This window comes from Pleurodeles waltl, chromosome 6, assembly GCF_031143425.1.
Source record: "Pleurodeles waltl isolate 20211129_DDA chromosome 6, aPleWal1.hap1.20221129, whole genome shotgun sequence".
In the NCBI taxonomy this organism is placed as follows: Eukaryota; Metazoa; Chordata; class Amphibia; order Caudata; family Salamandridae; genus Pleurodeles; species Pleurodeles waltl.
Window position 1 is genome coordinate 1663871448 of NC_090445.1, and position 23805 is coordinate 1663895252.

Consider the following 23805-nt stretch of genomic DNA (forward strand, 5'->3'; position numbering starts at 1 on the left):
ACTGGCGCAAAATTGTCCGATTTATTATCACACAATTTTTAACACTTTCGAATCCTCATTATCTGCATTTTTCTTCTTTAGAACTGAATCCTTTTATACAATCGGTGGCCTTTAGGCAACGGTATTCAGTATTTCAGTGGGTAAGACTTCTATGAAGAATTACCAAATCATTTTAGATTTATGAACCTCTTCATAACTAGTCTGACTTTCATGTGGTTGACAAAGGGTACGTTCAGTCTTTTTTTTTTTTTTTTTTTGTAACCCTTTTTCAAAAAAGGTTAGAAATCGTCTCAAAGCGTTTGTGGTGGGATTATTGATAATTATCCTTGGAGAGGGGTTTAGTGTTCTCTTTCACAGTCAATGCCTTTTTTTGTAATTTTTCTCTTCCTCTATTAGTATATCCAGGATCTCTGGAGAGGGAACTTCATACCAAGCTTGTTCAACCACTCTCAGGACTTTCCCTTTCTCATTTAATGTGCCACTGCCAATATTTTGATTTGTGTTCTTGCTCTTTTTTGTGGTGCTTGGGTATTAATGATTTCTACTGTGTAACAAAAGAAACTGTGAGCACATTCACCTCTTGACCAAGAGGTAAGGTTTATAAACTAAAAGAAGATCCTAATCTCTAGTGTGATGAGGCTGATGCCTAAAGGCCCGTGCCCCTGGTGTCTTCTGCTTTGGTCATGACTTTGAATGATGAGAGTGGGGAGGATAAGGGGGTCGAGTCAGCATAGTCTGCAAGGATTGGAGTCTCAAAAGATGTAGTGAAAGGGGGTGAATTCATGCCATATGTGTAGTGAGAAGCAATCTACCGCTGCCTGTCTGCTGAAATAAAAATATGCTTGTTAGAACATATTAACACTTTTTAACAGTAACTTCAATGAGTGTTTGGGCACACAAATAAGAAAGTAATTAAAAGTTTTGACTAATTATTAATGGACAGTGTGAAGACTTTGAGCCTGATTTAGGTCTTGGCAGAGGGAAATACTGGGTCACAAACGCGACAGACATCCCGTCCACCGTATTACGATTCCATTATCTCCTATGTGGATCGTAATACGGCGGACGGGATATTTATCACATTTGTGACGGAGTATTCCCGCAACCAAGACCTAAATTGGGCCCTTAGTGGTTTAATAGAAACATGGAGCAAGATGATTTTTCTAACCACTGTGGCCAAAAACTGAGATGTGCTTCCAGCTGAATCTTGCCACTGGGACAAGCTCTTAACACTCACCTTGACAATTTGCCAGTTTTAACTGGTTGGTGGATAGTTATACCTTTGTTCAGCAATTCTAAAGACTGCATGAATTACCCACGAATACTAGTCAAAAAAAGGCAGGAATAACAATTCAGACTATGCGAATGATGTTGGAAGATCACCATACCATGCAGTGCGTATAAAGGGACAAACAGACAGGTCATCTTACATGCCACACACAATCATCTTTAGTCAACAGTGCTTTATGACTTCTGGGGCAAAAGAAAAACATTGATTAACATAACGACAGCCATAGCAATGGCGAAGTACAGAAAATGAGATCAGTCCTTGGCAGACCCAGTGTGCTGCACAGGGGAAAAGTGTACTGCATTACATTAAACAAATTCCAAGCAGCCCTGTTTGGATGCACCTGGAAGAAGGTGTGCATGAGACATAATTACTAAAGAAATTCCACGTTTTCCCAGTCTGTTGCAAAATGCAGATATGTATAAGAAATTAATTTATAAAATTCACTGCTGTCCTTCACAGGTTGCAGAAGGCGGTTCTAAAGAAAATGAGAACACTTTGAGAGTATAAGTGCAGAACGGTAAATTTCAGTGCAAGTCTTAGTTGGTCCTTTTGATTTCTTTTAGTCAAAAAGGCTGCCTCCAGACAAGTTTGTTTGGGTTCTGAGACCAGTGGTGTAGGGAGCACCGAGTATGCACTCCCACCCTTCTTTAAGTGCACTAGATCCTTGTGCTGGTTGGTGAGACACAGCTGCCATGTGTTGGTGCCTGGGAGTTACTGACCAGAAGGGTTTCTGGTGTCTGGTGTGATGGTTCCAATGATAGGGGGAGAATGGATGGAATGGAGGTAGTCGCAGTGCTGTCATCACTGCATACATGTGTGAATAAGTCATTGCAGACTTGCTCCTTACTTTCCATACTCTTAACAGGTTTTTGTAGACTCTGACTTGTGGCCACCATGTGATGCTGACTGGTAGCAACCGCGGTCTGGGCCATGTTTGAAAGTTTTCTCATCAATGCACACTGCTTTTTGAGAGTCTTGCTCTGCGCCCCTACATCTGCTTGCAACTCCTCCAGAATCTTGGTGTGGTGAATGGCATGCCGATTTGTCTTGCCTAGGCGCACGTTAATGTTCTTCACCTGGGCATATGTGAGGCGCACAGCTCGGGCTACTTCTCCAACTGCCAGGAGGGTGCGTTCGTGTGCTGTTGCTGCAGATTCCTGTGCCGCTGCCATGCGTTCCTGGGCTTGTGCTGCTCGCTCCGTTGCAGCAGCCTGGCGTTCCTGTGCAGCTGCTGTACGTTCTAGTGCATCAGCTTGGCGTTGTGCAACTGCAAGCCACTGTACCGGAGGAGAATGCCCATGCTGGTGCTGATGCTGGCTACTGGTGTGCTGGGAAGGGTCAACTGATGCCATATAATCTATCTCCTCATCCTCCTCTTCTTCTTCATGCATGCTGATGGGGGATGCAGAATAATTTGATCCTGCCTCCTTGGAAGCCATAGTTGGCTGGACCCAGGCTGTTGTTGTGGCCAGAGGGTGGTGTGCTCCAATGAAATCCAATGACAGTATTGGTGGCGGCCCAGCTACTGAGCTATCTTCTTCTGGGTGGGAGTTATGGCGCTGTGGTGGCATGCTCACTTGGGAATGTGATCTGAGAGTGATGGATTTTCCTGATGATGCCTGGACTGGGGTAGGTAGTACCCTTGCAGACGGCTGAACACTGCTGGTTTGCTTTCCCTCCAGAGTGATACCTGATGCTAATTTGAGTTTATCCTCGTCAAGGGAGCTGGTATATCCCAAATCCCACTCTTCAGACTTCACCTCTATTTTAACTGGTATACCTGCAAGAAGAAAACATGGTAGGGGTAAGTGTATAGTCTGTTATGCATGACAGGCCCCAACACTTCAACATGCACCAAGTATTTGTGCACTTGTGCTAGACTTACATATTCATTGGTAAGTGGCGGGCTGCAGTGGTATGGATTTGTGAAAGAGAGGAAGGCAAGACTGAAGAACAGTAGAGGGGACACACACCCAGACAAAAACATTGGTAGATCTGATATTTTTATAATTCGTGCCTTACCCAACCCTGGGGCATTATGTCTTTTTTTCCCCATAACAGACTTAAGATTTGTAATACAGTGATGTCGAACATACACGTTAAGGTGATTGTCACAAAAGAAGGTTTGTCAAAACCATTTCCAAAAGAAAGGGTCTGAATGGCATATGGGGCCCAGAATAGGGCTCTGCTTGAGTTTTGCACTGCCGCTGACTATTACTGAGGAAAAAGGAATAGATGCATAATAAAATTTCAATCTATCTGTGGACCTAAGAGGCCAACTACATAGGCGGCACTCTAGGGGAACACCTTCGCATTTCATTGAGCCTGCTCCAACCTCAAAGGTGCTCAAATACACAATATGTTTAAGGCATGAAATGCCCGTTGTAGTCTTTCAACTAGCGAGAGACCGACTTAGCTGCTGAAGGACCACATCCACAAGGATGGTGTACATAGCTAATTCACACACCAGACACTCATTATGAGTAAGGCTCCCAGTTTTCCGTTTTTAATGATTTTTACAGATAAATACAGACCGAAAACAATCTATAGCCTTTATTTTGAAAAGTGGAAAGATATTTAAAATGTGTCATTTTTTCAATGTCTTTACATGTTGTTCATGAATCCCAATCAACAGTCATGCTGGTTGAGAGTATGTGGAGTTTTAAAAAGGCATGAGATTTCCCTCAGTAACTTCTGACTTCAAGATACATTTGTGCTATTATGCAAGGTTTTCATTTGAGTTTATTGCTTTATTATATTTGGCCTTCAATATGCTAAAACTCTACAGCCATCAAAGCATTAGTGGATTTGTTTTGGTTAAATAAATGTGGAAATATACTCATTACTGTTTAATGTATTCACAAAGTACAAAATTAATTTTGAAAAAGACTGAAAAGATGACCAAAAAATAAATATGGAAAAATACAGACGGAAAATGTTAAAAAAACAAATCCAATAAAACCAAGAGCTATAATTATGCGTTACAGAGGAACGCCTTTCTCTGTGAATGCCTATGCAGTGGTTTGGTATATGAGATCTTAAAGCGGACATTACATACGAACCCCACATTTCTGCTCCCACCTCCCTCATTGCTCTGCATTCCACACTATACTCTCTTCGGTTTATTTTCTTTCTCTGTATCTGTTCTTACGGATCTTACTCTGGTTTCATGCTCCCTCTCTGCGAATGCAATTTTGTAATGAGATATAGAGAGAGTGACAAGGAAGAGAGGCAGACAAGATGTGTGAAAGCAATGAGTTAGAGATGACTCGCCTGCATGGTCCAATGCACATCACAGGACTATGACTTTTTCTGAACTAGGATCATAGTGTTAGGTGTTGAGATTTGTGCTTTTGCATTACCTACCAGTGTATGGCTCCTGGCTGTGCCGTTTGTCTGGTCTATCAGAGCTTCGTGCGGTTGTTGAAAGCATCACAGCGTAGACTCTAGCTTGAAGCGCTGTGAGACATGCTTCCTTGCTTGTGCCACTTTGAAGCCCCTGTGATTGGTTCGCTGCCACCGTCTGCTTGACCTTCCTCTTGAAGTCATACCAGCGCTTCTTGAGGTCTGGCACACTGCGCTGTACAACGTCCACAGCATTGACCTTTTCACTTATGTCCTTCCAGATTTTAGTCTTCTGGCCCAAAGAGGTGCTTGCACTCAGTGCTCCATACAGCCTCTCGTGGTTGTTAAGGACTGAGTCGACCAGCACCTCAAGGGCTAAATCAGAGAATTTCCATTTCCTCAGCCTGCCCCACATAGATGCAGCTTTCAGACTATTCATGTGCCCTGCAGAGTGGAACATTGTCAGCTGGCAGGGCAGAGTCACATTAACAGTCAGAAGCCTGGCAAGAGGGGAATGGGTACAAGTAGTCTGTAATGGTTTCTGTGCGTCTAGAAATGAGGCAGTCTCTCTAAATAGCAAAGCAGCCTTGGAAAGGTTTTCTCAGTACGCTGACAAGATTATGTGCAACAACTTAGTCAGGCACATGGGTGGTTAGGTAATAAAACAGGGAATTGACTAGGAAGGCATTGCAGGTGTCATGGAAGTAATCATTCCGCGGGTCTGCTCCGCTCAGCTCCTGCACAGTTCTTGCCACCAGCACGGTCGACTCCTTGGTGAACAGTTGCTTGCAGATATGGTGTTGGTACCTTTTGGAAAAATAGAATACAGTTTTTAATAGTCTCTTCTTCGTGGTGTCTTGAAGTAGCATGAAATTACGACAAATATAAACAGAGCTTGAAAAATCATAAAAATGTTACTAGACCTGCAGGTCGAGTAACTAAAATAATCTACTCGACCTAACTATAATGTACATGACCCATAAACGGGCCTCAAATTGTGTGATAAAAGGCAAATAGTTTACAGGGTCGCCTTTTTCTTAATTCTCACATGTGATTGCACCTTCAAAGTGAGCTCAGCATTTCTGCAGTACAAAAAAATAATCTTTTGTTTGATTATGTAGACTACAGTTTGCTGCATGCATCACAAGAATCTAGCCCACATACCCATGGAGGTCCAGCCCACATAACCTAGGACTTCCTTTAGTTTACTAACAACATTGCCATCAGGGCAGGAGTGTTTCTCAGTTTGTTTAAACACTCAATTTTAATAAATATGTTACTAAACCATGATGTGGTAACATATTGGAATCTACACACAGTAACTTTCCAAGAAATGTGCGAATATCTCTCCACTAACTTGCAGCTTTACTGATAAAACTATATATTATATTAACAATCTGTGAAAATTGGGTTTCAGAAAACATATCCTTTGCATATCAACATGTAAAGTATTCTGATTTGTTTTCAACCTATTAAAATATCACACAAATGTAAAAAAGGGCTTTCACAACTACTGAAATATATTTTGAAATATTTGCACAGTTGACTTAGTCATTTAAATGTTGTGTGTTAGGAAAAACCTGACACCCTTTATACTTTTATTTTACATTTGGCAGGTCACACAGTTCACCATACAATGTCCTGGAACTCTGCAGTCAGAAGGAAAATTAATTGTACCAAAAACTGACTTTCGACCTTTGTATGTGAACACAGAGCAAATGTGACATAAGGGCAAGATTTAAAGGCATCTTTTATTGCCCCTCCACCTTTCAACTGAACTGAACACCTGTTCAGTGTCAACTCGCCAAAATGGAGAGTAAGTATTAACAAGCATTTACAATGCAACGGGTCTCGCGTTTGCTCGTGTTAGAGCTGATCGCATTGTAAACTCCTAACCCGACTTTTCACCTATCGGGCAAAAGCACATTTATGTACATAACCCGAAAAAGTGAAATCAAGTATGTAAAGCGCTCGACTTCTGCCAAGCGAGATCATGCTCGTAAATTAGAGAAAAAGAAGTCCACGAGCCCGATGGAAAACAGCGAGCCTCGCATGTTTTCTGTACTTGGTCGCTGCGCTCGAGGAGGGCTAGCTAGCGGAAAAGGCATGACGTATGCGTGCCTTCAACTAATGAAAGCAAGCAGATTTTATTGGGCAAGCCCACGAACCAATCAAAAACACTGACGTGAAGTGGACAGGGCTCCAAGCCCTTTTCTAAATACTAAAGCGTCTCGCTGCGATACGCATGCAAGGCAGGCTCGACCCTAAAAATGGCTCAACCTGAGCAAATAAGACTCGCCAATGCGAGTGGTCCCGTGGATTTTTTGAGCCCCGAATTAAACCAAATGATTTTCTGCATTCAACCCTATTGCTGAATATAGGACACATACAGAGTTTAGGAACCTTTAGTGATCACCTGTTATTAAAAGTTCACCCCACCTGCACACTCCACAAGACAGGTAGAGCGTAGACCAGCATCTTAAGATCCATTAAACTTGCAACTTTATACATCATTCCAAATGAATACCTAATACTAACCAAAGAAGCAATAAACATTGATCCATCACAATCTGACCACTGATGCCCAAGAGTAATGAATAATGATCAGTCCACAAAGCAAGCAGGCCAAGATGATCGTCGTCATCCGTCTCCACATACAACCTAAAATAGAATCCACAACCAAGGTTTACCACCACCTACACAAAGTAAAATTATTCAAAAATCTTCAAACAGGATGTAACTTGGGTCAACAGCAGGAGTGTTGGTCTTAAATACCTAGAAAGATACAATCCATGTCAGGAACTCAAGATGCTGCATGGACAAAATTATTTTATTACATCAAAACGGCCAATGTTAACTTATTTTAGACCTTAGTAGGGAGTGGCACTGGATCACAGAGTTGCTAATGATCATTTTATTTCATTTGAGGTAAGGAAAGCACACATTGATAGTCTTTATGCTGGCTGAAGGACTGGGTCTACTGAACTCCCTCAGTTCTTAAAATCTGAGCGACGAATCACTAGGGAAGAAATAGTGCCTTTAATTAAAAAGCTGCGCTCTTCTAGAGTCCTAGGACCAAACGGTATAAAAATAGGTGTTATTAAAGCAGACGTTCCTCTGTGAAGTGAGATGTTGGAAGCCCTATTCACGCAGGATTTAAAATCGGACGTCATTTGGCCTTCCTGGAAAGGAGCCGTTATTCAACCTCTACATAAGAAAGGCTCAAAGAAAGATCTGAATGATTCTCGCCTCAATGCTCTTTTAGATGGCAAGGGCAAACTCTTCACAAAATTAACAGTGGAAGAATTCTATACATATGCATATCCAATCTAAATGTAATATCTTTTAATCAATCTGGCTTCAGATCAGGATGCTCAACAGTAGATAACATCATTGCTCTTAAATAATAAAAAAATGATACTTGAAGGAAGAATCTTTGCCTGTACGTTTGCTATGTAGAACATTCATCTGCATTTGATAAAGTAAATCGGAGCAAACTATGGGAGAAGTTAAAAAGTGAGGAGTTAACTGGACTTTATTACATATTTTAATACCACTGCATGATAACACTGGGCTACAAGACAAGTTAAGAATCAAATCTCTAAGAGCAGAAATTCCTACTGCTAACAGGCTTAAACAGGGCTGTGCGCTAGCTCTGCTGCTTTTTTCATTATATACAGCTGATCTGTCCTCATACCTAAACCATAGCGAGGCTCTGTCCCCCTAGGTTAGGAGGATGAGCTATCAGCGCTTAGCCTATGCAGATGACAATCATATTTTCTCTGATGCCAACAAACTTACAAACACAATTATCAGGTTTACAGAAATTTAATTCAGCAAATGATCTAAAAGTCAATTTAGGAAAAACAAAACAAACGGTATTTTGCAAATCGAGGTATCAGCTAAGTATAATAATCAATGACCACATTCTTGAGGAGGTTACCACATACAATTATCTTGTGGACAACAAGTTTAATTGAATTAATTGCCATTTTAAAATCCAGCGTCCATGCAACCACGCACACAATCAAAAGATTCTCAGATGTATTTGCGGGGTGCGCAATAAGTCATACATTAGAAATAACAGATGTGTAAATAGTACCCTCCTTGCTGTACGGAGCCATAGTTCTTCTGGACATTATCAACCTTTTAAATAGTGATATATATATATATATAGATATATATATATAAAAAAAAAAAAAAGACTACATTTCTGATAAATTTACGCTCCTTAGTTCCACGGTGTAAGATAAGACTGGAACTGTCATTGATTTCGTTAATTTCTCAACATCTTTCTGTTGTGGTAAACTATCTGTGTGAATGTATCGGAGCGGACAAAGACTCCCTGAGATCCTGGACATTCAAAGAAGTGACAACAAAGAGTCATTCTTCCTTGTATCCCCATCTTGCTAAGATCAGCAGGGTAATTATAGAACACAACCTACCTTCACTAACACCTCAAAAATGTGCCTCAGCTTGAATGAGGAATCTAATAAAGAGTATCCTGAAGATAAATGTGAGAGCTATTGATATTGTCAACTGCAACAAAATATAAGCATGCACATTACACAACTGACTCCGATATTAGTACAAAACAAAAATACTTTACTTATAATTTGGTGCCCAGCTGCAAATTACAGTATTTACTATTCCATCTCCTGCTTATACCACTGTGACAATGTGAAGGCTCTTGGAATCCAAAGTGTCTGTCGCCAAAGAATTGTCATTCATGTGGTTATAAGGAAGAAACAGTAGAACACATTATTTGTATATGCCTGGCTCTACTTGACTTATGGAGGAAATATTTGACGCCTGCATTTATTACTTCCAACAGCAGAACTATCCGGGATGTTATTGGTTAATGTTTTCCTACTACAGATGCCCAATTAATTGGGAAATAGACACAATTTTTAGACCTTTCTTATAGCCATTTTAATGGCATATGATCTGGTGATTTAATTTTGGGATTTATTATGGAGAAGGAATTAACACCTATTTTATCTAATGGCTTTTATTGTAATGGTTATATGTTTAATATTTGTATACAAAAATCCTATACCTACTAAAAAAAAAAAGTTAGGAATGATTACAACTTCACCACTTGCTTCTCCTCAATATCCTGGTGGATGCTGCCACAGTAGACCACACCAACTCTTTGATCATCAGTCGAAACACAAGATGGTGGCCACCACAGGTGGAATTTTGTGGCTGGCAACACAAAGCATGCCTGATGGTAGAGGGTAACTGTAAGAAGTTAGGATGCATGAATGATCAAGGGTATCAAGTGCACGGTCCATTAATCTCAAAGCCACCATCAACCGAGTCAAGGAACACCAGTGGGGTCTCATGAAGAGAAATGCTTTGGGGTGATGACAGTGGCTTTCCTCCTTAGGGGAAAGATCTGACAATGAATAATGACCAGGCGAGAGGTGCAAGATCACCAGCTATAGTCACAATAGGGTGTGATTCTGCACTGCTGGGGGCCTCAGATCGAATCTTACTGTATAAAAGAGCGGTGTACTCAGTTCCCTAGACAGGCTACCAACTTCAGTTCAATCACGTTTTAGGAAATGCAGCTATGGTTGATAAGTGTCAACTATATATTTTTCCCTTCAATTGTAATAATATGAAATGCTGTGAGGTATGGGATTTTTTTGTGCTTCCATTTATCACCCTGATTTATTGATCTGGACCGTGGATGAGTGTTTGCTATACAAGCAGACTTTTAAATATGCGAGTGCATGAGCTGCAATCGCAATAACTGAACCAACTACTTCTTCTTTGTGTTTCATGAACATACTGCTACAGCACTAATACATGTTTGAGCTTCAACAATTAATATTTAAGGAAATATGCAGAGCTTCGCTTCAGATAGTTTGGGAAGACCGAGGATTAAGAGATTATGTTATCGTTTTGCCATTTCCAAGTGCTTTTTACAGTTGAATCTGCAGTGGGAAGAACGCACGGTTTAACAAATGTAATCAAATGTACCAGCAAAGCGTTCTTACACTGATACACTAATAATGAACGAGCAACCGTTTGTCTTGCCTGAGAACTGAACCATTGAGTATTTTTCCATTACTGAAGAATGGTATTTCTGTCTTTTTCTAGAGTTTTTGTCAGACATTTTGCTGAAGCTCCTAAGACATTCAGCTGAACAAAACCTCGCTCCCAAACAAATAATCCTGCTTATTAATGTTATTGGAGATTTGGGCATTGGCAGGCCTACCAAGTTAATGGAAGTCTCTGCCCCCAGTGAGGAGGAGAAAAATGAAAAAAAATCTAGATGTTTATTGAAAAATAAAAAAATCTAGATGTTTATTGAGAAGGTGCTGTCAAACGGACTTAAACCACATCCTACAAAGAACACCTTAATAGCAACCAGGTCTGACCACAAAACTTAGCACCTGATAATTAGGCCTTCGTTTTCGTTTTTACTGATTTTTACAGATAAATACAGACAGAAAACGATTCATTCTCCTGTCTGTATTTATTTGTCAATACAGAAAATAGGCCTCCTTTGGATGACTTTTTTTCTACTCTCAGTCATGAATGCCAGGTCAGTAGGGTACGCAGACTGAGAGGCAGGGAAGATGAAAAGACAATAGATTCCCTAATAAAGCTTAATTAAGAGCAGTTGTACAGTTATTTATGCTATTCTACAATGGAAGTGTTTTCAGCTAACCCTATTGAACTGTATACTACTGAGACCTTTTGGAAATTCAAATGCGAGTATACATTTATCAGTTAAATAAATGTGGAAAAATACCAATTGCAGCTTCCTTTATATAGTAAACATAAAATAAAAATGGACAAATACAGAAAAAATGAGCAAAACATAAATATGGATAAATACAGATGGAAATGTCAAAAAAATAAGTACATTACAACCGGGAGCCCTACTGATAATATGTCATAGCTCCCAGAACCAGTAATGGTGGTGCTGGTATTGAGTCATCCAATATATGCCTAATGCAAACACTGCCAGAACATAATCTTTTGTAGCCAGTATAAACACTGACAGAACTACATTAGTATGCCATTAGATAATGAATCTAGTGTGTGTATTGCTGATGTTACCATATTGTCCAAATTAGTTGCTTACTTGAACTACAGATTACATTGAGACAAACTGTGGGGTCATGCAAACACCTCTAAAATAGCAGCACTTGAAAATGTACTTTTAAATGGCTTTTTATTGAGAACACCATTGTGCTCTGCATCTCGCGACCTTATAAATGACCCATTCCAATGTAAGGTCTGGGTTAAATATTTGTTATGCTGGGTCAAATGGTGGTCATTCTCTGCTGCAGAACCTAAGGAGGAACTTAAATCGAGACATTTACCTTAGTTTTCTTCTGTCCCTCTGATACAATGCAATGTTGTTTTTCAACTCTAGGGATATAGCGTAACTTTAAAAAAAATCTCAAACAGGTTAAATAATTTGGCAGAATTACATCGTACAACACAGTGGTTCCCAACCTTTTGACTTTTGTGGACCCCCCAGTTTATCACTACTGGAACCCAGGGACCCCCACTGAATCATTATTGGAATCTGGGGACCCCCTACTAAGTCACTCCTGAAAGCTGGGGACCTAATCTGTTAATATTTAATTTTCTAAGCAGTCGTGGACCCTCTAAGCAGGCTTCCCGGACCCCTAGAGGTCCCCGGACCACAGGTTGGGAACCACTCGTATTACAAAGTATTAGCAATGACGAAGAATTCCCCATAGAGTGGATAACTTCAAGAAAGGAAGGGGGGGTGAATGGGGGAGAAGACATGCACTCCCAAAGACAAAATGCAAGGACACGTCCATATGGTTCATGTGCAACCTACGGGGGTGGGGGGGCGAGGGGCGGGGGGGAGGATTACTCAGCACCTCAGTTGGTTCCAACATAGTACGAGGGCATCTCTGTGCCTACGTCCAAAGCGTTCCAGCCTGCGCTCAGAGATATGCCTGAAGGGGGGCCCATATATCTGCAGTTCTCGAATTTGCTGCCATTGAGTCCGAATAGAGATTCAATTGCTCCTGGCAGTATGTCATATCTTTCAGCCAGTCCAACCAAAGTGGGCTGCAACTTCGGTCTCAGTGCATCGCAATACTGTGCTTCACTAAAATAAGTAGCATTCCCACTAGCTTCCTGTAATCTGACTGTATGTCCTTAACATACCCCAGGAGTGCTATTAACAGCGTGCACGGTATCGGCATGAGAGATATCTCTGCAATTACATCAAACAACCCGTACCAAAAGGTGTGGATCGCCCTGCAGCTCCAAGCGGAGTGCAGGAAACCCGCACTTTCTGCTGCACGTTTGGGGCACCCTGTGCCTGGGTGCAATCCCATCTGGCAGAGCTGCTGGAGAGTGTATTAGTGTCTATTTACAAACGTAAAATATAACAATCGCAGCTGATAGTTGGGGGAGAGAGCATGCATCTGTGCACAGAAGTATTTCCAAACATCATTTGATAAGGGCATACCCAAATCATGCGCCCATTGCGATCTGGCATGCGGTTTTGTAGATGGGGCATCATCCTGCATGGTTGCATACAGTCAAGTAACAAGCCGTCTAGGTGCTGGGAAGAATGTAGCCGATCCAAAGCCTGGAATACTGTTGGGGGGTTGGGGGGGAATTCACTGTGCCATGCACGGACACCCGCCCAGACTGGATAGTAGCTAAAGCAATATAGCGCAGCATTGTAGGCTTCACAAAGTGCAGTCAGGAATCACAAATTGTACCTCCCGATACAGGGACCTGCAAATGAGACACCTGAGCTGAGTGATCCCAGAGGTGGTTGAGGAACAGTGGTCGTCCTGTAGTGATAGCTGGGGCCCGGGCCTTGGACTGGTGCCGGTGGAGTACCTCAATACGGCGACTGCGCCAAGTAGAGGTGCAAAGCGGTCCTGGATAAGAACAGTGGTGGAAGAGCCCGGACAAGGAGAAGGGAGCCCCATTTAGGTTGCCTGTGTGCAGAGCGTTGCCCTCTTGCTGCCGGTGGGACATTGGAGGGGGTGGCCCCGCGGGGGGCGAGGGGGACTAATCCAGGGCAGTATATTGCATGCAGGTCACCCAGGCTGGGACATCAGACCCTCCATCGTGCACTTCCTCCACGGAGGCTGTCGTCATGTCCAGGCCTCAGATGGCACCTAGTCTGACGCATTACCACTAGTCTGACGCATTACCACAGTATATGTACAATGTCAAACTTTGGTTATCTGCCTCTGGATGCCGATGTGACGGCTCAATCATGCTGTTTGTAGCTTGAGTACCAACCAATGCCACTGGTGCGGTACTTTAAAATTGCTCAGCTTCAGTCTAGACTCCCTCAGCCCCTGTAAGGAAGCTGAAGTAGATCTTCTCACTCCTCTACAGAATATTTGATGGAGAGTCTGTGTTTCCACCAATGTATAAACGTGTGTGCTGTGAAAATGTATGTTTGAAAAGTGTCTCATCTACGAATCCACGAGTGTACATGTTTAGAGATAGCACACTGATTTATGTCTTCGTGCGACTGACCAAGACAAACGTGCAAAAACATGTACAACTGGGCAGTTGTCTGTGTCTTCATTTTTGAAAGTGTGTGAGGACAAAATTGAGCTTCAAGTCTAAAAACGATTTAAAAGGCTTTCAGATAGCAAATCATTAAGTGGAGTAACCACCCTGTCTTTTGATATGTTCCAGGCCATAGATTTTCCATATTTGAGTATCTCCCCATTCTGCCATATTGGTGCTTGTGCATGGAGTCTTCTGTCAGGATGTAGGCCCTGAGCAAAATATACCCTAGAGCAGTGTTTCCAAAGCTGTGAGTAGTGACACAGCTGTAGGTCAAGAGGAGATTTTTGATAGGTCATAAAGTATAAGCAATAAATAAAGATGTCTTTAAACCCTGTATTTATCTTGTAACCTGTTCTGCGCCTCTAAGACAGAGGTCAAATGTCAGACTATGTCTGACAAAGTCCTGCATAATTATTTTTTTAAGTTGGAAATTGGTGTTTACAAACTCCTCTCACTTTGCAATCAGAAAAAGAAAAGTAAAGTGAGTTGTGACAACCTTGTGGTACAGAGTGTGAAAGGAAAGGTTGTAGGATGTCATTTTTATATCCCACAACAAAATGTAAATACTTGTAAATGAACTGTACACATTCAGCAGTTAGGATAGCAAAAATGGAGCTTATTTTACTGTAATTCTGAAATGTGATAGAAGCAAAGATGTTAATAGGATCAGAACAACTTTACTTGGTGATGCACAAGTGATAATTCAATGAAATCCAATTTACACACATTATCGTGAGTGCAATTTAGTTGTATCAGTAAAACTGTAAGTCTGTGAAAATGTAGTGGCCATTTCATTGGAAAGTGTGCTGTCTTTAAATGATGGGGCACTGCCACACTAAGCTATAGTTACATTAAAAAATTGACTGTCTCATGTCCATTTAAAGCTAAATGGGTCATGAAAGTTTGTTGTTCTAAAAAGTGTATTGTGGTTCTAAATTGTTTGTGAAGCACTGCCCTAAAAAATAGATAATGGAGGCATTCTGTTTCCCCATTTAGGACCTTTCAGGTACACCAGGTTCAAAGCTTGGGTTTCTTATTTTCTCCATACCTTAAATGTCCTGTTTGCAGTTTCCCCACTCCCAGTCTTCCTGGCCTGCTGAATGTAATTTGGGTACCTCAGTCCCCCGGGAGCCTGCAAGTACCTACATTGTGTCTGTCATTCTTTTCCAGTACCTTAGTGAGCCTGTGCATTCTTTCTTCTTTGTTTTTTCTCTTGATATATATACATACAAACAAACGCACACACACACACACACACACAAACAAAACAACTCACGTATTTTTGGTTATTTTTACAAAAAATAATAACATGCCAAAAGACCTCCACATTTCTGTTGATACACGCCGTGGGTCTATCTTTAGGAACAGCGCCCGGAATTTTAGACCAGTATTTGGCAAAGTATATTTATTTTACTTATATATTTTTCAATTCTGCCATGGATTGGAAGATGCATTTCTATTGTTGGAGGTATGGGGAAACACTGGGCAGGATTTATGCCTACAAGCACCAGAACATTAACTCTCAATCTGAGAAACGGATGTTATTATTACCCTACTTAAACGGTGCAATTTATTAACCCTTCTGAAACCAAAAGCTCAATTCTGAGACTCAATTCTGTGATCCGCAACCTACACATAGATCAGTACAACAAGCCACACCTCTACGTCATCTTATTTGGACTATAACATGTTACCTACAAATATAGAAAACTATTTGCACCAGTGTATTAAATGGAACATGTGATCTTCAGATTAAACATTTCTGCAGTCAGGGCATTCACTAGCAAGTAATCTATCTAGTATTGGAATGCAGCACCTGCAAGTTATACACAGACTGCTGTTTAAATGGTTTAAGCTGAAGAGCTATATAATTCGAGTTAGTACCAATAAGCTTCAGGTTACGCTTTTACTGTCATCTACTTAATTCACAGATATATTATTTTCTTTTGCTGCCTGTATTACACATAGAACGAAATGCTCGCAGGAATTAAGTTTTTGTTATAGCACACTCCAAAAAGTGGTAAATATGTTAATGTAAGAGGGACACAGAATGTTTGTAAATTAAATTACAATGAGGTACACAACAGCAGGTGGCATTACTATATTCAACTGTACTCATTCTATTCACATCAAAGAATGACAGGCTGTGGTAGCCTCTCTGTGAATTAAAAATGTGTGACTACGGAGAGAGCAAACCCTCAGCAGCAGGTGCATTAACTCTATGAAGGTGTTTTCCAGAAAGAGTGATTTGCTACATTTGTCATAATGAGGCGCACATTGCCAATTAAAATAGAATAATACCATGAGTATCTGAGGACTGGCAATCCAGGACAAGGTGAGAATTAGAACACAGGTTTGCAGGACTTCTGCAAGTGTACCAGTACTAACACATACCAGTGCACGATGAAAGTGAGGATCAAGGTGCAATGTGAAGGGATTGTGAACGTCTTCATTTTGTGATTGCACTGGCGCTCTGAAAAATCAGGGTGGAGGTGCAATTTGATATCACAATACTTTTTCACAAAGGCATACAACAGGACAGTAAAGAGGTGTTGTGTAAAAATCATGTCTGTCAGAGGGCTTGTAGGCCATTGTAGGATAAAGCCAGAATAAGTGTTGCTGAAAGTCTTCAAGCGGTCTCAGTGCGGAAATAAGTAATGACATGGCTCCGCTCTGGAATCTCTTTGCACTCTGGTACTAGTATTTTTATTTTAAAATATAGGGCCATAAGTCCCATATTACAAAGAAATAGACACACTCTTGGTGAGTTATTCACTAGGCCTTAACTACAATCTAGTCAGCTAAAGATGGCCTTGTTGTATCGTCTTCTCAGGCATCTATGAAGTCATCAAATGCCTCGACCTATGAGGTCGATCTAGCACCAATATTTTGCTTGTTGGCGGTGTTTGTTTCAGAAACACAGCCATCATACCTTGCACTCTTTTCTACCATGTTTGAGAGCATGTGCTGTTCAGGTGACTGCTGCTGTTCTTCTGGACCGGAAACCTCTGCAAGCACTGGCTGTGTGCTCGCACCTGGGACATCATGCCTGATCGAAGGTCACAGATCGTCATTTTCTTTCTGACTGCAACAATTCTTCTTCTTGATCATTGTTGCATTTGTTTTGTTTTTTCATAATTCCTGGTTGTCACTGACTTTAGCATTTTGTTCCGTATCAATGATGGTTCCGTGTTATGGCATGCCTCAGTATTTCTTCTTTCAACCTTGCCAACCGATTCTGGTACGCTTTTCGAAAGCTCTCATCCTCAGGGCCTTCCACTTCTTTGAGGGCTGTATGTGGGCTGGAGTGGGGCATCAACTACACACACGCCAACTTTGAATTGCTTGTCGATTTAGGGGCCTGTGGCACACGCAAGCAGTTTGCTATGTCGTTGCAAACTGTCATGGAGAGCAGTCTCTGTTCTTCAGGGCATGTATCCCGTTGTCATCAGTTTTAGCACCCTCCCTAGCCCGGGATCACATAAATGACCATATCACACACACACAGCTCTGTAACAGATGTCTTTCTTCCTCAGCATGCGATAACACACTATTCCCAGATCACGTCATAACCATTAATTACCACAGCTTTACACCTCCCAACAAGTTACGCAGTTCTTCCTTGAGTCAGCTAGAACTGCATAACTAGTGCACTAAGCTTCACAGCACTACATGAAGGAGTAGGGGGACAGATAGGCCGAGGCAAGATGAATGCTTGGCATGGAGCCTCCTTGAGTGGAGGTAAACTTAAGAGAATGTTAAATTGTCATTTTTGCACATGTAAAAAGCACAACAATAAATCCACTGGCACAGCAAACAGTCACACACATGCAACCGAACAAACGCTAGAAATTCCATTACATTTTGTGTGCTTTAGCATCATTCCCCAAATATATCTCCCCATCGCTGTCGGCCTCTCAAAAGCCCCACTCTTAAGCACACCGGCACCCCTCTGTCAGCATATCAAATGCCCCCTCCATCATATGTACAAACTATTCAAAGAAATGCTTGGCTCAATTTACTCTGAAATACCAACTATGCTTTAATTTTACAGTGAAACAGTCTCAATGCAATTCATGTTTTAGGGCATCTGTTGGAAAATGGGTTATTGGTAGGGCAGGTAGGTACCTACACCTAGCAACAAGCCACTAACCTCCACATAGGTACAGTTAGGTCTCAGTAAATTAATCCCAGCTCAACCCTTGGTAGCTTGGCAACGAGCGTCAAGGCTTAACTTAGGAGACAAAGTGTAAAGCATTCAAATATCACAAAACAGTAATTAAATAAAACACAGGAAACAGTTTAAAAATCCAAAACCAATTTATAAAAATAGTTTATATTTTTATCTTTAAAATTACACAAAAATGATTAAAATCGGTTCAGGGGAACCGGAGATATGAATTTTTAAAGAATTATTACTTTTCTAGCGCTTAGAAACAAAAAGCGCCAATCGGGTCATCTGGTTGCACCTCGACCGGGGCAAAGTCAAACTTTCAGGCCGACCGCGATGGAGCCCTGCTCGGCTACAGGTCGCGGGAGGCCTCGGTTAAAAAGTTACCTTCTGACTTAGTCTTTATTTTGAAGTTTTTCTTCACCAGGACGAACCTGCCAGTTGAATCCGACCTCCTGGAGCCCTTGTCCGGATACGCGATGTGGGTTTCCTCGGTGGAGACTTTTACCTTCGGACTTAGTCGTTTTTTCGAGATGAAAATCCTTCGACCGGGGTAAACCTGGATCTTGATCCGACGTCCATGGAGCCCTTCTCGGATTCGATGGCTGGGAGGTCCCGGTCAAAAAGTTACCTTCGGACTTAGTCTCTTTTTTGGATGTTTTTCTTTACCGGGACGAACCACGAAGTCAGGCCGGGTCGCGGTTGAGGCAAGCTGGCTAGAATTTCCGCGGCGGGTCGGTCCCTCTCTGGAGCTTTTTTCCAAAAATTCTCAAATCTTTTCCAAACTTCTGGGGCTTCACCCAGATGTTCTTTTAAGGTTCTTTTGGGGTCCACAGCTCACCCCAAGGGTCCAGAAGTTCTGTGATGGTCCTTGGGGGGTGCGGACTTCAACTCCCAGAATGCACCTGGCGCAAACTCCTTTTTGGCCACTGGACAGTGGTCAGCTGGTTGCTTTCTTCAGGAGTTGGTGCAGGGGACTCTGGTTAGCAATTTTTCACCTGTAGCAAACAGGGAGTCCCTCCTTGAACCAGTTGAAGCCAGGCAAAGTCCTTCTTGTGGTGAAGCCCAAGTGTGCAGCTGGTGCAGTCCTTCTGAGTGCAGGGTCCAGGTGCAGGCCTGGGGTCCAGCAGGGCAGTCCTTCTTCTCCTTAAGTTCCTTTCTTGTTGAATTCTGGAGGGGATCTGAGGTGTGGGTGCAGGTCTGCCAGTTTTATCCTTGCTCCTGGGTGAAAAGCAGGGGGGCCCTGGTTCTCCAATCAGGGACAGGGTCGTCCCCCTGTGATGACCACTTCCTGGGAAGTGTGGCAAAAATCCATCCCAGAAGGCAACAGTCTCTAAAAATCCAACATGGATGAATCTGATTTTTGGAGGTTACATCTGGCTGAGCCCACCCACTGGTGTGGCTAAAAATCATAAACACACCCCTCTCCTGCCCTCTCCTAATCTAATCAAGGGGGCACCTAGCTGTCTGGGGTTGCAGGATGTGGGGGTGTTGCTGGGTGCTGCAAATGTCCTTCTCTGCCTTTGAAGACCAGTTTGGCAGCCCTCCCCCTTCCTGCCTCACCATCTGCTGAGGGGAGATTCTCTCCCCCCAAGCACATTCCTTTGTGTGAAGCCTGGCCACTTCACACCTCATCAAGGCAGCCTGGCAGAAGCTGCTGCAGGCTGGCCAATCAGAGCACAGCAGCAAAAACAATGCAGAGCTGAAATTGGCAACTTTTTAGGTAAAGTCTAAACTTTTTACCTGAACTAGTTATATTAAATCCAACAACTGGAAGTTGTAGGATTTATTACAACAATTACAGGGAGTGCAGAATTATTAGGCAAATGAGTATTTTGACCACATCATCTTCTTTATGCATGTTGTCTTACTCCAAGCTGTATAGGCTCGAAAGCCTACTACCAATTAAGCATATTAGGTGATGTGCATCTCTGTAATGAGAAGGGGTGTGGTCTAATGACATCAACACCCTATATCAGGTGTGCATAATTATTAGGCAACTTCCTTTCCTTTGGCAAAATGGGTCAAAAGAAGGACTTGACAGGCTCAGAAAAGTCAAAAATAGTGAGATATCTTGCAGAGGGATGCAGCACTCTTAAAATTGAAAAGCTTCTGAAGCGTGATTATCGAACAATCAAGCGTTTCATTCAAAATAGTCAACAGGGTCGCAAGAAGCGTGTGGAAAAACCAAGGCGCAAAATAACTGCCCATGAACTGAGAAAAGTCAAGCGTGCAGCTGTCACGATGCCACTTGCCACCAGTTTGGCCATATTTCAGAGCTGCAACATCACTGGAGTGCCCAAAAGCACAAGGTGTGCAATACTCAGAGACATGGCCAAGGTAAGAAAGGCTGAAAGACGACCACCACTGAACAAGACACACAAGCTGAAACGTCAAGAGTGGGCCAAGAAATATCTCAAGACTGATTTTTCTAAGGTTTTATGGACTGATGAAATGAGAGTGAGTCTTGATGGGCCAGATGGATGGGCCCGTGGCTGGATTGGTAAAGGGCAGAGAGCTCCAGTCCGACTCAGACGCCAGCAAGGTGGAGATGGAGTACTGGTTTGGGCTGGTATCATCAAAGATGAGCTTGTCGGGCCTTTTCGGGTTGAGGATGGAGTCAAGCTCAACTCCCAATCCTACTGCCAGTTCCTGGAAGACACCTTCTTCAAGCAGTGGTACAGGAAGAAGTCTGCATCCTTCAAGAAAAACATGGTTTTCATGCAGGACAATGCTCCATCACACGCGTCCAAGTACTCCACAGCATGGCTGGCAAGAAAGGGTATAAAAGAAGGAAATCTAATGACATGGCCTCCTTGTTCACCTGATCTGAACCCCATTGAGAACCTGTGGTCCATCATCAAATGTGAGATTTACAAGGAGGGAAAACCGTACACCTCTCTGAACAGTGTCTGGGAGGCTGTGGTTGCTGCTGCACGCAATGTTGACGGTGAACAGATCAAAACACTGACAGAATCCATGGATGGCAGGCTTTTGAGTGTCCTTGCAAAGAAAGGTGGCTATATTGGTCACTGATTTGTTTTTGTTTTGTTTTTGAATGTCAGAAATGTATATTTGTGAATGTTGAGATGTTATATTGGTTTCACTGGTAATAATAAATAATTGAAATGGGTATATATTTTTTTTTGTTAAGTTGCCTAATAATTATGCACAGTAATAGTCACCTGCACACACAGATATCCCCCTAACATAGCTAAAACAAAAAACAAACTAAAAACTACTTCCAAAAATATTCAGCTTTGATATTAATGAGTTTTTTGGGTTCATTGAGAACATGGTTGTTGTTCAATAATAAAATGAATCCTCAAAAATACAACTTGCCTAATAATTCTGCACTCCCTGTAATTTGATACCAAATTCTTGGTATGCAACATTTAAGGAGACTTTAAAATTTAAAATAAAGTCTGCCCATTCTAGCCTATGAAGGCCATTTACTTCAATGAGGGAAAAACGAATTTGGCTGTTTTTACCTCACCAGGGCTTATAAATCTATTTTTATAAAGTCCCTGCTTATAGTTACATGGCACCCAGCCCTAGGGGCACATAGGGCACACCTTAGGGGTGACTTATATGTAAAAATAAGGTAGTTTAAGACTTTGGAAGTACCTTTAATTCCAAAGTCGAATTTGCATATAACTTTAATTTAAAAGCAGCCAGCAAGGCAGGCTTGCTTTTAAAATGACACTGGGCACCTCCGCAATGCACCTAGGTGTGCACCACCTATGCTGTGGTCCCTAAACCTACATGCCCTACCATATACTAGGGACTTATAGGTAGGTTAACTTAGCCACTTATAATTAGCCTAATTTGCATATCCATTTTACACAGAACACAGGCCCTGGGACTGGTTAGCAGTACCCAGGGCACCTTTAAAGTCAGGAAAACACCAGCAAAAAGTGGAAAATGGGGGCAAAAAGTTATGGGGCCTCTGCAATCAGCCCTGTTTTCTCACAGCATCCATGTATGGTGCCTAACAACAACAAAAACTGTGCCCTTGTGTAATGTAACTGGTGGTCATTTACAGCGCTGCAATGCCTTCGGATAGAGTTCACACTATATAAAACTGCATAAAAATATATATTCTTTACTGTAATTTTGTTTTTTAAGTATCCAAATATGGGTATGGTCCTCCTGTCCAAACTCGCTTTTGATCCCTATTGCATATACAGCATCCAGATGTTTCTAACATGCAACCTTTTCCTATCCTCCACGAGTTCAAACTCTACTGCCCAAACACCTTGTGCCCTTCACGTTCGCATCATTTATCCCCCAGGGTTTCTCGAGAGTAGAAGGAAATAAGATTACCAGCCTCTTCGTACATCAAGGTGTGAAGTTCGCCCTGATATTCAGACTCCCGACCAACTTCTTTCCAGTGAAAAGCGCTCCAATGCTTATCGGTGATAAACACACAGGTAGACTCGTAGTGCCTGTGACACCTGTGGACGCCTGCCTCCCAGTGCGCATGCGCGGCGTCCCCGCGCCCCTCCCCTGTGAGGACCACTGGTGTGACGTCACGTGTGAATGGTCACGTCGCTCCTCCCCCCTGCTCGGGATACTCAGTAAGCTCTAGTATGGCAGGCGGGTGGCTGTGCTGGGCGCTGCTCTTCCTCCCCGCCCTGCTGTTCCCCGGGGCAGCCCTGGCTGGTCAGCTCTACTCACCCTCCGACCCCCTCTACCTCCTGGACGAAGGCAGCGTGCGGCGCGCGCTGTCCAACAGCTCGAGCGCTTGGCTCGTCGAGTTCTACTCCTCTTGGTGCGGCCACTGCGTCAACTACGCGCCCATTTGGAGGGAGCTGGCTGCTGACGTCACAGGTGAGCGACGCCACGTGGGCGTGGCAGGGACACCCCATGTGTTTGTGGGAGGGCAGTGATTCTTCTTTGCGGGCAATGAAATTCAAAGACTCTCACCATTGTCATCACGCAGGGGTGATGTTTAAGGCATTGTGAGGTGCTAGACGTTATAAGGGGTGGCACTGTTATGGGTACTGCATATGACTGGTACTGTCTGGTGGGTATGATAATCCATAATGAACACCCTTCCTTAAAAGTATAGATAGTTGACTGCGTCCTTCGAGGGCACTGAGGCCATTACGTGGCATGGAATTCCGGTCTGTGCCTAGGATTATAGTGGATTTTATATGGGAATAGCAGTTTGTTGGACATTTGTGTTGTGTCACACTGTTTTGGGATATTGTGTAAACAGTTTAGGGAAGTTTACGGATGGCCAAGCAGCTGTAATCGAAGAAAAATAACCTTATGCTATTGCACTACTTCGTACAGTTTTGATTCATGTCTTCTTATTACCTGAGCTTGTTTTCTAAGGCTTGCATTGGTAAGCTAAAACTGTTGATGATGCTGATGCACAGGTATCATCATTGGGTTCTACAATTAAGGGTTGTCATTGGTAGGTGGAAAAAACTGC

At 42.5% G+C, this 23805-nt stretch overlaps 2 protein-coding genes across 4 annotated transcripts in view; one reads left to right on the forward strand and one right to left on the reverse strand.

The window, feature by feature from the left end:
• Nucleotides 1-3: 3 nt before the first annotated feature.
• Nucleotides 4-23161, reverse strand: LOC138301307 (uncharacterized). 3 transcript variants are annotated; one of them, XM_069241626.1, is made up of 3 exons: nt 23043-23161; nt 4658-5443; nt 4-3071 (listed from the first exon to the last, which is right to left on the reverse strand). In XM_069241626.1, the coding sequence occupies exons 2-3, from the start codon at nt 5094-5096 to the stop codon at nt 1948-1950; spliced, it is 1563 nt and encodes a 520-aa protein (XP_069097727.1). In that variant the 5' UTR covers nt 5097-5443; nt 23043-23161; the 3' UTR covers nt 4-1947. The 3 variants fall into 3 exon arrangements, with proteins under 3 accessions (XP_069097727.1, XP_069097729.1, XP_069097728.1); XM_069241628.1 differs by lacking the exon at nt 23043-23161 and adding an exon at nt 22703-22849 and having other exon boundaries at nt 258-3071; XM_069241627.1 differs by lacking the exon at nt 23043-23161 and adding an exon at nt 22689-22849 and having other exon boundaries at nt 258-3071.
• QSOX2 (quiescin sulfhydryl oxidase 2) overlaps nt 22924-23805 on the forward strand; it is a 214702-nt gene continuing 213820 nt past the window's right edge. Inside the window, exon 1 of the mRNA XM_069241624.1 lies at nt 22924-23195. Coding sequence (XP_069097725.1) covers nt 22955-23195 — 241 coding nt within the window. The 5' untranslated portion in view covers nt 22924-22954. The remainder of the gene's footprint in view (nt 23196-23805) is intronic.

Coding starts and splice junctions, on each gene's coding strand:
- LOC138301307 (XM_069241626.1), bottom strand. CDS start 5,096: ATGTTCCACTCTGCAGGGCACATGAATAGTCTGAAAGCTGCATCTATG. Junction 3,072..4,657: donor CAGCCAGGAGCCATACACTG/GTAGGTAATGCA, acceptor TTCTTCTTGCAG/GTATACCAGTTAAAATAGAG.